Genomic DNA, 15,369 nt, shown 5'->3' with positions numbered 1-15,369 from the left:
CTATATCTCTCTGCTCCCCAATATGTTGATGAATCATTTCCTCGTTCTGTTTAGATTGTAACTGCACTCCGTTTCAAACGTTCGCATTGAGAAAGAAAACGTCCGGAACAGCCAATAGGTTCGGTGGGTTGAAAACGAGCCAATCACGATGAAATCCGCGCGCACCCAAATACTTCATAGGGGTGGCGCTCTAGCTCGAGCCTCAGAGAGAACAGTGGAGCGCGCCGGTGTGACAGACCGCTTCAGGACAACGTCTGTGTTTGTCACGTTGGGACATCTCTGTATTGAACAATAATTAAACAGCAGATTATCAGCGGTGTCTGTCAATGCTGTTATACAGACAAGTCCATCAGTTCAGAGCGCACTGACTAGTGAGAAACTGCAATAAGGAGCGGATGGATGTTGCAGACGGTTTAAATATGTTCTGGAGGAGCCTGCATTGAGGTAAGTCTAAAGGGTTTACTCATTTATGTAACTCGTTTTCGACAAAACCACAGATTGGAGGGAATACACGTCATTGTTATGTTTCTGTTCATTTCTCATTTATATGTTTATTGGCCATTTATTAAACTAGCATCTTATGAAGACACTTGCGCACAGTATGAAACACCAGTCCATGGGGCTTTTAGAGGTTGCCCGCAAGGATATAATGACAGATAAAATGGGATCATTATTTTTATTTCAGATTGTACTGACTGCAGTGGGGCAACCGTCGCGTGAGTCAGAACTTGGAAAGAGTACATTACGTACGAGGCACCGGGAGACAGGCGGCAGATATGATGAAGGATATCTCCGGTCCGGAGTTTGAGATCGACGTGGAGAGTCTGGAGACCGAGAGCGACGACCAGGACCGGCCGGACTACAGCTCCTCTCTTCCCGGCGCAGTGTACGACGAGCCGGGGGCCAAGGGAGATGACAAGCCGCCGGGGACCATCAGCCCCGAGAACTGCGAACCGAGGAAGTTGAGCCGGACGCCGAAGTGTGCCCGCTGCAGGAACCACGGCGTGGTGTCGTGTCTGAAGGGGCATAAGCGGTTCTGCCGCTGGAGGGACTGCCAGTGTGCCAACTGTCTTCTGGTGGTGGAGAGACAGCGGGTCATGGCGGCTCAGGTGGCACTACGGAGACAACAAGCTACAGAGGTGTGTGTGGACCTTTCTAAAGTCCTTTCTAAAGTCCTATACATTACTATTTTAAGGTGTGTGTGTTTTCGAATGATCGAGAGGGTTAGTTAGTTTCACCAGGATTTTTGGGGGTAACAATGTTGGCGGTACTGTAAATCTCGATTTTCTTAATTGTAAAAAAAATGTTTTTGTCTTTCTTCAACCAGACAAATTGTTTGTTTGGAATTGAAATCATACGGACTGAGAGAGAAGTAGCACATTGTAAAACATACTGTAACGAATACTATTTTTTAATGTTCAAGTTTAGTTTTAGTTTATAAAGTTTATTTTCACACCAATCAAAGTAACCTGTTGGGATGATAAACTCAGAATGGGATGACAGGAAACCTTACCATCATCTAAATCCACATCCCTAACTATAAGTACATGGTATTACTTTAAAAAACACATGCGACTGGTATTAAATAATAATTTGAAAACACCATAATATGGCCTCGGAAATAATGACTCGATTTAATTGATTTGTTCTGTAATTTTATCAGGATAAAAAGGGAATTTCTGGGAAGCAGATTCCAGCGGAGAGAAGAGCTATTTACCAGAGACACATCAGACCATCAACCATGCTGGCTAAGAGCATTCTGGAAGGTAAGGCAGTCTGCCCTGTTTACTAGTAATGGTGATACTGCTTATTCTATTATATTGTTAGGTAAGGCAGTCTGCCTTGTTTACTAGTAATGGTGATACTGCTTATTCTATTATATTGTTAGGTAAGGCAGTCTGCCTTGTTTACTAGTAATGGTGATACTGCTTATTCTATTATATTGTTAGGTAAGGCAGTCTGCCTTGTTTACTAGTAATGGTGATACTGCTTATTCTATTATATTGTTAGGTAAGACAGTCTGCCTTGTTTACTAGTAATGGTAATACTGCTTATTCTATTATATTGTTAGGTAAGGCAGTCATCTCCTCTCCTCCATTAATACATAATGATCATCTCTATCATCTCCTCTCCTCCATTAATACATAATGATCATCTCTATCATCTCCTCTCCTCCATTAATACATAATGATCACCTCTATCATCTCTATCATCTCCTCTCCTCCATTAATACATAATGATCATCTCTATTATCTCTATTATCTCCTCTCCTCCATTAATACATAATGATCATCTCTATCATCTCTATCATCTCCTCTCCTCCATTAATACATAATGATCATCTCTATCATCTCCTCTCCTCCATTAATACATAATAATCATCTCTATCATCTCTATCATCTCCTCCATTAATACATAATGATCATCTCTATCATCTCCTCTCCCCCATTAATACATAATAATCATCTCTATCATCTCCTCTCCTCCATTAATACATAATGATCATCTCTATCATCTCCTCTCCTCCATTAATACATAATGATCATCTCTATCATCTCTATCATCTCCTCTCCTCCATTAATACATAATGATCACCTCTATCATCTCCTCTCCTCCATTAATACATAATGATCACCTCTATCATCTCCTCTCCTCCATTAATACATAATGATCATCTCTATTATCTCTATCATCTCCTCCCCTCCATTAATACATAATGATCACTCTCATCTCTATCATCTCCATCATCTCCTCTCCATTAATACATAATGATCATCTCTATCATCTCTATCATCTCCTCTCCTCCATTAATACATAATGATCATCTCTATCATCTCTATCATCTCCTCTCCTCCATTAATACATAATGATCACCTCTATCATCTCTATCATCTCCTCCCCTCCATTAATACATAATGATCATCTCTATCATCTCTATCATCTCCTCTCCTCCATTAATACATAATGATCATCTCTATCATCTCCTCTCCTCCATTAATACATAATGATCATCTCTATTATCTCTATCATCTCCTCCCCTCCATTAATACATAATGATCACCTCTATCATCTCCTCTCCTCCATTAATACATAATGATCATCTCTATCATCTCTATCATCTCCTCTCCTCCATTAATACATAATGATCATCTCTATCATCTCTATCATCTCCTCTCCTCCATTAATACATAATGATCACCTCTATCATCTCTATCATCTCCTCTCCTCCATTAATACATAATGATCATCTCTATCATCTCCTCTCCTTCATTAATACATAATAATAATCTCTGTTATAATGATGTCGCTTCATCTTTCTCTTCTCTTTCTTTCTTGTAGTGTTTCTTGGATTTCTGTCCCTTTCCGTTTCAATTAAACCTCCTCCTCATTGCTCTGTGGACAGTTTAACTTCCGTAAGCACAGACCTGTTATGATATCCTTATTTTCTAGGTTTCAAATAAAACTTAAGCGGGCACAATAAAATTGTAGATAAAAAAATATATAAAAAATTTAGTCTAAGAGCAAAATGAATATTTCCTAGTATACTAGTTTAGGTCAACCGAGCACCAGACATATGAAAGGACCTTTGTTAAATGTTTAAACTATTGATAAACCTTGATGATCCAATATGCCCAACTCCAGAATGTAACCTTGATATAATTTAATTCACTGCAATTAACACATCAGGTATACTTCACTAGTTACTTAATAACTGAACCAAAACATCAAGTCTAGCCCCGAATTAAATAGCATATTATATTAGTATTATATAGTATTATATTAGTATGATACAGTATCTCTATGTTGTCTAACCTCCTCCCCTGTCTTGTCTCCTCTCAGGGTACCGTCCGGTGCAGGGTGACCCGTACATGGGGGCCAGCCCCCCCCTCCCACCCCCCCTCAGCGACAGGATGAGGAAGAGGAGAGCGTTTGCTGACAAAGAGCTGGAGAGTGTCATGCTGGAGAGAGAGTACAAGGAGAGAGAGCTGCTAGAACCCTCCCAGGCTGCTACAGCCTCTCTGCTCTTCCCCAACAGTCTGGTCCGTCATGCTGCAGAGTACAAGTCCTATAAGACGGCCTACTCAGCCTCCGCCCCGGAGGAGCCTCACCACAACAACAAGGACCTCTGTCACTTCCTGTCGCCCAGCTGTGTGGACCTCTCTCTGCAGTACTCTGCCGGCCCCGGCAACATGGAGCTCATCTCCTCCAATGTCTCCGTGGCGACCACCTACCGCCAGTACCCTCTGACCTCTCCGCTGACCTCTCCGCGGGGGTTCATGGTGTGGCCGCGTGGCCCCTCCCTTCTGTACCAGCAGTGCCTGCTCAACGCCACGGCCGTCCAGAACATGAAGCCAGGTGCGGCCTGGGAGCCCAGAATGATGGCCGCCGCTGCCGCAGAGAGCCTGCCACCCGACTTCGACGCCATGGCAACCGCCACCCCCACCTCAGCCACCAAGCTGAAGGGTTCGAGATTTACGGCGGGCCTCCCCGAGAGTTCTGAACCACAGCTGCAGGATGGCCCCGTACAGTCCCAGGCCCCTCTCACCCAGGGGGGGCACTGCAAACGATCAGCCTTCTCTCCACCGAAGAGAGGCTTCGGACAGTCCTTCCCCCCTAGTACACCTCATCTCCAACCTCACCCCCAGCCTCACCCTTACCCCCCTAGCCACGAACATGTCGTGAACAAGCTGAGCAAGGACAGCTCCAAACACACACTATCCATGAAGCTCAACTCTTTTCACTCACTCATCCAGCAGACACTGAGTGATAAGGCTAGGGCCGGGACTGGAGAGAGAGAGAGGGCTGGGGTAGAGGTAGGAGCTGGGGCTGGGGAGAGAGCTGGGACCGGGGTCGAGCTTCGGGGCCCCTACTGTAAAGAACTGCTGGAGGAAGCAGCCAGAAAGTACCGTGAAGGACCTTCTAAGGACTTCTACAGTTTCAAAGATTCTGATAGATACAGCAAGGAGTTTCTGGCTACGTCAGCTGGGACCAAGGTGGTGTCCAGCGAGTCCCTGTCCTTCTCTGTCGAGGCCATTCTGAAGAGACCGTCACCTGCTATGAACAGGGTTTCACAGTAATAACAGTCATGTCTATCTGATGAACAGGGACCAAAAACCTACCTGGCAATTTGTGATACCTTGGCCCGTTTTTCTGCTTTGAGGTCTTCGTTATCGACTAAATAATTACTATTTTGCACAAACCCTGAATTTAGACTGGCCCACTGGTCTACAGATGGACCGACCATTTGCCGAACTACCCTGTAGACAATCCGTTTCTCACATGGGCAAACACGCACACACACACACACACGCACACACACACACACACACACGCACGCACACACACACACACAAGCAAGCGCACACGTGCGCACACAACACAGACACAAGCGCGCACACACACACAGACACATACACATACAAGCGCACGCACGCATGCACGCACACAGACAGACAGACAGACACAGACGTGCACACACACACACACACACACACACACACACACACACACACACACACACACACACACACTAGATGTATGTGTCTGACACTGTGCTTGCTGTTGTCATAACTCTCAGTACAGAAACACTTCCATCAGGTCGTGTTTATATGGATGTTATATTTTATACCAGCGTAAATGTAAATCTCTTTATGGTGTAGAGTATTTAAATGTATCACTTTAAATGTTGCCATGTAATGTGTCAATAAACTTTATAAAGAGTCAACCTCTATTGTATCAGGTTTGGTTTGTCACTATATAGTGTGGTAACATTACATTTGATTTAATTTAACCCTATTGAGTTATCACTTAACACTAATTTGATTTATTAACACTATTGTTACATTGAATTACGTATGTATTATGACTTTAAAAAACAATTGTTATGGCCTTAAAGTATGCACAGCCACAAGAGCAAAACGTAAAATAATATAAGAATACGATATGAACAGAAAACTACTGGTCTAATATGATGAGGTTGTCAATATGAACAGAAAACTACTGGTCTAATATGATGAGGTTTTCAATATGAACAGAAAACTACTGGTCTAATATGATGAGTTTTTCAATATGAACAGAAAACTACTGGTCTAATATGATGAGGTTTTCAATATGAACAGAAAACTACTGGTCTAATATGATGAGGTTTTCAATATGAACAGAAAACTACTGGTCTAATATGATGAGGTTTTCAATATGAACAGAAAACTACTGGTCTAATATGATGAGGTTTTCAATATGAACAGAAAACTACTGGTCTAATATGATGAGGTTTTCAATATGAACAGAAAACTACTGGTCTAATATGATGAGGTTTTTAATATGAACAGAAAACTACTGGTCTAATATGATGAGGTTTTCAATATGAACAGAAAACTACTGGTCTAATATGATGAGGTTTTTAATATGAACAGAAAACTACTGCTCAAATATGATGAGGTTTTTAATATGAACAGAAAACTACTGGTCTAATATGATGAGGTTTTCAATAGGAACAGAAAGCTACTGGTCTAATATGATGAGGTTTTTAATATGAACAGAAAACTACTGGTCTAATATGATGAGGTTTTCAATATGAACAGAAAACTACTGGTCTAATATGATGAGGTTTTCAATATGAACAGAAAACTACTGGTCTAATATGATGAGGTTTTCAATATGAACAGAAAACTACTGGTCTAATATGATGAGGTTTTTAATATGAACAGAACACTACTGGTCTAATATGATGAGGTTTTTAATATGAACAGAAAACTACTGGTCTAATATGATGAGGTTTTTAATATGAACAGAAAACTACTGGTCTAATATGATGAGGTTTTTAATATGAACAGAAAACTATTGGTCTAATATGATGAGGTTTTCAATATGAACAGAAAACAACTGTGTGCAATTGGCAGCAGGAATATCCACCAGAGCTGTCGCCAGAGAATGTAATGTTAATTCCTCTACCATAAGCCGCATCCAACATCGTTTTAGAGAATTAGGGATCACGTTCAACCGGTCTCACAACTGCAGACCACGTGAAACCACGTGTAGGTCCACATGTAGGTCCACGTGTAGGTCCACGTGTAGGTCCATGTGTAGGTCCACATGTAACCACGTGTAGGTCCACATGTAACCACGTGTAGGTCCACGTGTAGGTCCACGTGTAGGTCCACGTGTAGGTCCACGTGTAACCACGTGTAGGTCCACGTGTAGGTCCACGTGTAGGTCCACGTGTAACCACGTGTAGGTCCACGTGTAGGTCCACGTGTAGGTCCACGTGTAGGTCCACATGTAACCACGTGTAGGTCCACGTGTAGGTCCACATGTAGGTCCACGTGTAGGTCCACGTGTAGGTCCACGTGTAGGTCCACGTGTAACCACGTGTAGGTCCACGTGTAACCACGTGTAGGTCCACGTGTAGGTCCACATGTAGGTCCACGTGTAGGTCCACGTGTAGGTCCACGTGTAGGTCCACGTGTAACCACATGTAGGTCCACGTGTAGGTCCACGTGTAGATCCACGTGTAACCACGTGTAGGTCCACGTGTAGGTCCACGTGTAGGTCCACGTGTAACCACGTGTAGGTCCACGTGTAGGTCCACGTGTAGGTCCACGTGTAACCACATGTAGGTCCACGTAGGTCCACGTGTCCACGTGTAACCACGTGTAGGTCCACGTGTAACCACATGTAGGTCCACGTGTAACCACGTGTAGGTCCACGTGTAGGTCCACGTGTAGGTCCACGTGTAGGTCCACATGTAACCATGTGTAGGTCCACGTGTAACCACGTGTAGGTCCACGTGTAACCACATGTAGGTCCACGTGTAGGTCCACGTGTAGGTCCACGTGTAGGTCCACATGTAACCATGTGTAGGTCCACATGTAACCATGTGTAGGTCCACATGTAACCACGTGTAGGTCCACGTGTAGGTCCACGTGTAGGTCCACGTGTAACCACGTGTACGTCCACGTGTAGGTCCATGTGTAACCACGTGTAGGTCCACCTGTAACCACGACATCCCAGGACCTCCGCATCCAGACCAGCTGCCCGGATAGCTGATAAAACTGTGGGTTTCCACATCCTAAGAATTTCTGCACAAACTGTCAAAAACCCTCTTAGGGAAGCTCATCTGCTCGTCGTTCTCACCAGGGTCTTGACCTGATTGCAGTTCGGCGTCATATCCAACCTCAGTGGCAAATGATCACCTTCGATGGCCACTGGCCTCGCTGGAGAAGTCTGCTCTTCACGGATGAATCCCGGTTTCAACTGTACCAGGCAGATGGCAGACAGCGTGTTTGTAGGTGTATGGTGTCATGTGGGTGAGCAGTTTGCTGATGTCAACGTTGTGAACAGAGGGCCCCATGGTGGTGGTGGGGTTATGGTATGGACAGGCATAAGCTACGGACAACAAACACAATTGCATTTTATCAATGGCAATTTGAACTAGATCCCGAGGCCCATTGTCGTGCCATTCATCCACTGCCATCACCTCATGTTTCAGTATGATAATGCAAAGCACCTTGTCTCAAGGATCTGTACACAATTCCTGGAAGCTGAACATTTCCCAGTTCTTCCATGGCTCGCTAGACATGTCACCCATTGAGCATATTTGGGATGCTCTGGATCGAGGTAAATCCACCAACTTCTCACAGCCATTGAAGAGAAGTGGGACAACATTCCACAGGCCACAATCAACAGCCTGATCAACTCTATGTGAAGGAGATGTTTCACGCTGCATGAGGCAACCAGACACTGACTGGTTTTCTGATCCACGACCCTACTTCTTTTTAAAGGTTTCTGTGACCAACAGAGTCATATCTGTATTGCAGTCACGTGAAATCCATAGATTAGGACCGAATGAATTTATTTAAATGGACTGATTTCCTTTTATGAATTGTAACTCAGTAAAATGTTTGAAAGTATTGCATGTTGTGTTTATATTTTTATTCAGTGAAAATGTTTGATGATTTCATCGTTTGTGTTTATTTTGTGAAGTGTATCATTCTTTTTATTATCCATTTTTTATATGGAACTTTATATTGTGAATCAGCATTTAGAGCTTGACCTTTAATCAATAACACTGTTAGCTTGACCTTTAATCAATAACACTGTTAGCTTGACCTTTAATCAATAACACTGTTAGCTTGACCTTTAATCAATAACACTGTTAGCTTGACCTTAGTCAATAACACTGTTAGCTTGACCTTAGTCAATAACACTGTTATCTTGACCTTTAATCAATAACACTGTTAGCTTGACCTTTAATCAATAACACTGTTAGCTTGACCTTTAATCAATAACACTGTTAGCTTGACCTTTAATCAATAACACTGTTAGCTTGACCTTTAATCAATAACACTGTTAGCTTGACCTTTAATCAATAACACTGTTAGCTTGACCTTTAATCAATAACACTGTTAGCTTGACCTTTAATCAATAACACTGTTAGCTTGACCTTTAATCAATAACACTGTTAGCTTGACCTTTAATCAATAACACTGTTAGCTTGACCTTTAATCAATAACACTGTTAGCTTGACCTTTAATCAATAACACTGTTAGCTTGACCTTTAATCAATAACACTGTTAGCTTGACCTTTAATCAATAACACTGTTAGCTTGACCTTTAATCAATAACACTGTTAGCTTGACCTTTAATCAATAACACTGTTAGCTTGACCTTTAATCAATAACACTGTTAGCTTGACCTTTAATCAATAACACTGTTAGCTTGACCTTTAATCAATAACACTGTTAGCTTGACCTTTAATCAATAACACTGTTAGCTTGACCTTTAATCAATAACACTGTTAGCTTGACCTTTAGTCAATAACACTGTTAGCTTGACCTTTAGTCAATAACACTGTTAGCTTGACCTTTAGTCAATGACACTGTTAGCTTGACCTTTAGTCAATAACACTGTTAGCTTGACCTTTAGTCAATAACACTGTTAGCTTGACCTTTAGTCAATAACACTGTTAGCTTGACCTTTAGTCAATGACACTGTTAACTTGGCCTTAGTCAATAACACTGTTAGCTTGACCTTTAGTCAATAACACTGTTAACTTGGCCTTAGTCAATAACACTGTTAGCTTGACCTTTAGTCAATAACACTGTTAACTTGGCCTTAGTCAATGACACTGTTAGCTTGGCCTTAGTCAATGACACTGTTAGCTTGACCTTTAGTCAATAACACTGTTAACTTGGCCTTAGTCAATAACACTGTTAGCTTGGCCTTAGTCAATAACACTGTTAGCTTGGCCTTAGTCAATGACACTGTTAGCTTGGCCTTAGTCAATAACACTGTTAGCTTGACCTTTAGTCAATAACACTGTTAACTTGGCCTTAGTCAATAACACTGTTAGCTTGACCTTTAATCAATAACACTGTTAGCTTGACCTTTAGTCAATAACACTGTTAACTTGGCCTTAGTCAATAACACTGTTAGCTTGACCTTTAATCAATAACACTGTTAGCTTGACCTTTAGTCAATAACACTGTTAACTTGGCCTTAGTCAATAACACTGTTAGCTTGGCCTTAGTCAATAACACTGTTAGCTTGGCCTTAGTCAATAACACTGTTAGCTTGACCTTTAGTCAATAACACTGTTAACTTGGCCTTAGTCAAAAACACTGTTCACTTGGCCTTAGTCAATAACACTGTTAGCTTGGCCTTAGTCAATAACACTGTTAGCTTGGCCTTAGTCAATAACACTGTTAGCTTGGCCTTAGTCAATAACACTGTTAGCTTGGCCTTAGTCAATAACACTGTTAGCTTGGCCTTAGTCAATGACACTGTTAGCTTGGCCTTAGTCAATAACACTGTTAGCTTGGCCTTAGTCAATAACACTGTTAGCTTGGCCTTAGTCAATAACACTGTTAGCTTGGCCTTAGTCAATAACACTGTTAGCTTGGCCTTAGTCAATAACACTGTTAGCTTGGCCTTAGTCAATGACACTGTTAGCTTGGCCTTAGTCAATAACACTGTTAGCTTGGCCTTAGTCAATAACACTGTTAGCTTGGCCTTTAGTCAATAACACTGTTAGCTTGGCCTTAGTCAATGACACTGTTAGCTTGGCCTTTAGTCAATGACACTGTTAGCTTGGCCTTAGTCAATGACACTGTTAGCTTGGCCTTTAATCAATGACACTGTTAGCTTGGCCTTAGTCAATGACACTGTTAGCTTGGCCTTTAATCAATGACATTGTTAGCTTGGCCTTAGTCAATGACACTGTTAGCTTGACCTTTAGTCAATAACACTGTTAGCTTGGACTTAGTCAATAACACTGTTAGCTTGGCCTTAGTCAATAACACTGTTAGCTTGGCCTTAGTCAATGACACTGTTAGCTTCGCCTTAGTCAATAACACTGTTAGCTTCGCCTTAGTCAATAACACTGTTAGCTTGGCCTTTAGTCAATAACACTGTTAGCTTGGCCTTAGTCAATGACACTGTTAGCTTGGACTTTAATCAATGACACTGTTAGCTTGGCCTTTAATCAATGACACTGTTAGCTTGGCCTTAGTCAATGACACTGTTAGCTTGGCCTTTAATCAATGACATTGTTAGCTTGGCCTTAGTCAATGACACTGTTAGCTTGGCCTTAGTCAATGACACTGTTAGCTTGAACTTTAGTCAATGACACTGTTAGCTTGGCCTTAGTCAATAACACTGTTAGCTTGGCCTTTAGTCAATAACACTGTTAGCTTGGCCTTAGTCAATAACACTGTTAGCTTGGCCTTAGTCAATAACACTGTTAGCTTGGCCTTAGTCAATGACACTGTTAGCTTGGCCTTTAATCAATGACGCCTTTGTGTTTTATGTTCTTTGATAACATTTTTGATCTCTTTTATTGCCGTGCTTGTTTTTTAATTTAATTGTTTCAAGTTTGTTGCAATTTTAAATGCACTTCAAATGACTTGCCTAGTTAAAAAGGTTCAATAAAAAATAAATTTAAAAAAAGTTTGAAATTAAGTCTGAATTAACTGATGATTGTATGAATGTAGACTTCATTAACTTTATAGTCAATCATTCTCATTAAGACGATTAATTCATGTATGAACTAGGTTATAGGGCTACTAAATAAATGTTTAGAAGAAAAGATACTCTTAATGCTCGGCTATGAAAAGCCAACTGACATTTACTCCTGAGGTGCTGACTTGCTGCACCCTTGACAACTACTGTGATTATTATTATTTGACCATGCTGGTCATTTAATACATTTGAACATCTTGGCCATGTTCTGTTATCTCCACCCGGCACAGCAAGAAGAGGACTGGCCACCCCACATAGCCTGGTTCCTCTCGAGGTTTCTTCCTAGGTTTTGGCCTTTTTAGGGGGTTTTTCCTAGCCACCGTGCTTCTACACCTGCATTGCTTGCTGTTTGGGGTTTTAGGCTGGTTTTCTGTACAGCACTTTGAGAGATGGGGCGGCAGGGTAGCCTAGTGGTTAGAGCGTTGGACTAGTAACCGAAAGGTTGCAAGTTCGAATCCCCGAGCTGACAAGGTACCCACTATTCCTAGGCCGTCATTGAAAATAAGAATTTGTTCTTAACTGACTTGCCTAGTAAAATAAAAAATAAAAATATCAGCTGATGTACGAAGGGCTATTTAAATACATTTGATTTGATTTGAATACGTACTGAACTGGGGCGTTAGTACAAAATTTAATTAAATTTAATTTAACTAGGCAAGTCAGTTAAGAACAAATTCTTATTTACAATGACGGCCTACCCCGGCCAAATCCGGACGGCTCTGGGCCAATTGTGCGCCGCCCTGTGAGACTCCCAATCACGGCCAGATATGATACAAGGTGTTAGAGGCTATTAGCATGTGTAAAGATTCATGACCTTCCAGAGCCAACTAGTCAAGACTGGTCAAGCTCGGTTTTTATTCTGACTTCTCAATACTGAGCTTCTACTTCTTATAATTGAATATATTATGAATATTAAATGTACACACTAGGACGCTGTGTAAGAGATACCAGATAGAAGGTGAAGAAGAGGGATGCAACTTGGTAAGGCTACTAACACACAGTGTCGTGCAACGCCACATGCACTGCACTAGGACGCTGTGTAAGAGATACCAGATAGAAGGTGAAGAAGACGGATGCAACTTGGTAAGGCTACTAACACACAGTGTCGTGCAACGCCACATGCACTGCACTAGGACGCTGTGTAAGAGATACCAGATAGAAGGTGAAGAAGAGGGATGCAACTTGGTAAGGCTACTAACACACAGTGTCGTGCAACGCCACATGCACTGCACTAGGACGCTGTGTAAGAGATACCAGATAGAAGGTGAAGAAGAGGGATGCAACTTGGTAAGGCTACTAACACACAGTGTCGTGCAACGCCACATGCACTGCACTAGGACGCTGTGTAAGAGATACCAGATAGAAGGTGAAGAAGAGGGATGCAACTTGGTAAGGCTACTAACACACAGTGTCGTGCAACGCCACATGCACTGCACTAGGACGCTGTGTAAGAGATACCAGATAGAAGGTGAAGAAGAGGGATGCAACTTGGTAAGGCTACTAACACACAGTGTCGTGCAACGCCACATGCACTGCACTAGGACGCTGTGTAAGAGATACCAGATAGAAGGTGAAGAAGAGGGATGCAACTTGGTAAGGCTACTAACACACAGTGTCGTGCAACGCCACATGCACTGCACTAGGACGCTGTGTAAGAGATACCAGATAGAAGGTGAAGAAGAGGGATGCAACTTGGTAAGGCTACTAACACAGTGTCGTGCAACGCCACATGCACTGCACTAGGACGCTGTGTAAGAGATACCAGATAGAAGGTGAAGAAGAGGGATGCAACTTGGTAAGGCTACTAACACACAGTGTCGTGCAACGCCACATGCACTGCACTAGGACGCTGTGTAAGAGATACCAGATAGAAGGTGAAGAAGAGGGATGCAACTTGGTAAGGCTACTAACACACAGTGTCGTGCAACGCCACATGCACTGCAGAACAAAGGGAGGAATGTTAGTCAGGTTTAAGTAGGGAGCCAGCGGTGATGTAAGGAGAATGAGGACAGGTGTGGAGGCTGATTACCATTGAGTTGCAGATCATGCTTGTTGAGGATCTGCGTACAAGTCAACTAGTTAAAACAGCTGGTGCTTGTTGAGTTGCTAGGGAGCTGCGTACAAGGTGAATAGTTAAAACAGCTGGTGCTTGTTGAGGAGCTGCGTACAAGTCGAATAGTTAAAACAGGTGGTGCTTGTTGAGTTGCTAGGGAGCTGCGTACAAGGTGAATAGTTAAAACAGCTGGTGCTTGTTGAGTTGCTAGGGAGCTGCGTACAAGTCGACTAGTTAAAACAGCTGGTGCTTGTTGAGTTGCTAGGGAGCTGCGTACAAGGTGAATAGTTAAAACAGCTGGTGCTTGTTGAGGAGCTGCGTACAAGTCAACTAGTTAAAACAGCTGGTGCTTGTTGAGTTGCTAGGGAGCTGCGTACAAGTCGAATAGTTAAAACAGCTGGTGCTTGTTGAGGAGCTAGGGAGCTGCGTACAAGTCGAATAGTTAAAACAGCTGGTGCTTGTTGAGGAGCTAGGGAGCTGCGTACAAGTCAACTAGTTAAAACAGCTGGTGCTTGTTGAGTTGCTAGGGAGCTGCGTACAAGTCGAATAGTTAAAACAGCTGGTGCTTGTTGAGGAGCTAGGGAGCTGCGTACAAGTTGACTAGTTAAAACAGCTGGTGCTTGTTGAGGAGCTGCGTACAAGTCAACTAGTTAAAACAGCTGGTGCTTGTTGAGGAGCTAGGGAGCTGCGTACAAGTTGAATAGTTAAAACAGCTGGTGCTTGTTGAGGAGCTGCGTACAAGTCAACTTGTTAAAACTGCTGGTGCTTGTTGAGGAGCTGCGTACAAGTCAACTAGTTAAAACAGCTGGTGCTTGTTGAGTTGCTAGGGAGCTGCTTACAAGTCGAATAGTTAAAACAGCTGGTGCTTGTTGAGTTGCTAGGGAGCTGCTTACAAGTCGAATAGTTAAAACAGCTGGTGCTTGTTGAGTTGCTAGGGAGCTGCGTTCAAGTCAACTAGTTAAAACAGCTGGTGCTTGTTGAGTTGCTAGGGAGCTGCGTACAAGGTGACTTGTTAAAACAGCTGGTGCTTGTTGAGTTGCTAGGGAGCTACGTACAAGTCGAATAGTTAAAACAGCTGGTGCTTGTTGAGTTGCTAGGGAGTTGCGTTCAGGGCTACTAGTGCTGCATTCAAGTCTGGTCCTATCTCGTATATTTTACTTTATTCTTAGCAACATTTCATGAGTTTAATAAGGAACAGACATTGAAATTGGTTTTTGAATATTCCTTGAGGAAATGGAATATATGTGAGAATGAGGATTGAGGAGGGAATGAGAATGGACTGGATGAAGCACAAGGCT

General features: G+C 42.5%; 1 protein-coding gene across 1 annotated transcript; it reads left to right on the top strand.

Annotated features, from left to right (window-relative positions):
* Nucleotides 1-214: 214 nt before the first annotated feature.
* Nucleotides 215-5,351, top strand: dmrt2a (doublesex and mab-3 related transcription factor 2a). The gene is made up of 4 exons (XM_065026073.1): nucleotides 215-444; nucleotides 686-1,139; nucleotides 1,664-1,766; nucleotides 3,841-5,351. The coding sequence occupies exons 2-4, from the start codon at nucleotides 777-779 to the stop codon at nucleotides 5,076-5,078; spliced, it is 1,704 nt and encodes a 567-aa protein (XP_064882145.1). The 5' UTR covers nucleotides 215-444; nucleotides 686-776; the 3' UTR covers nucleotides 5,079-5,351.
* Nucleotides 5,352-15,369: the final 10,018 nt, after the last annotated feature.

Source organism: Oncorhynchus nerka, linkage group LG13 (genome assembly GCF_034236695.1).
Source record: "Oncorhynchus nerka isolate Pitt River linkage group LG13, Oner_Uvic_2.0, whole genome shotgun sequence".
Taxonomy (NCBI): domain Eukaryota; kingdom Metazoa; phylum Chordata; class Actinopteri; order Salmoniformes; family Salmonidae; genus Oncorhynchus; species Oncorhynchus nerka.
Note: the sequence above shows the minus strand (reverse complement) of the source record. Positions and strands in the feature narration are given on the sequence as shown.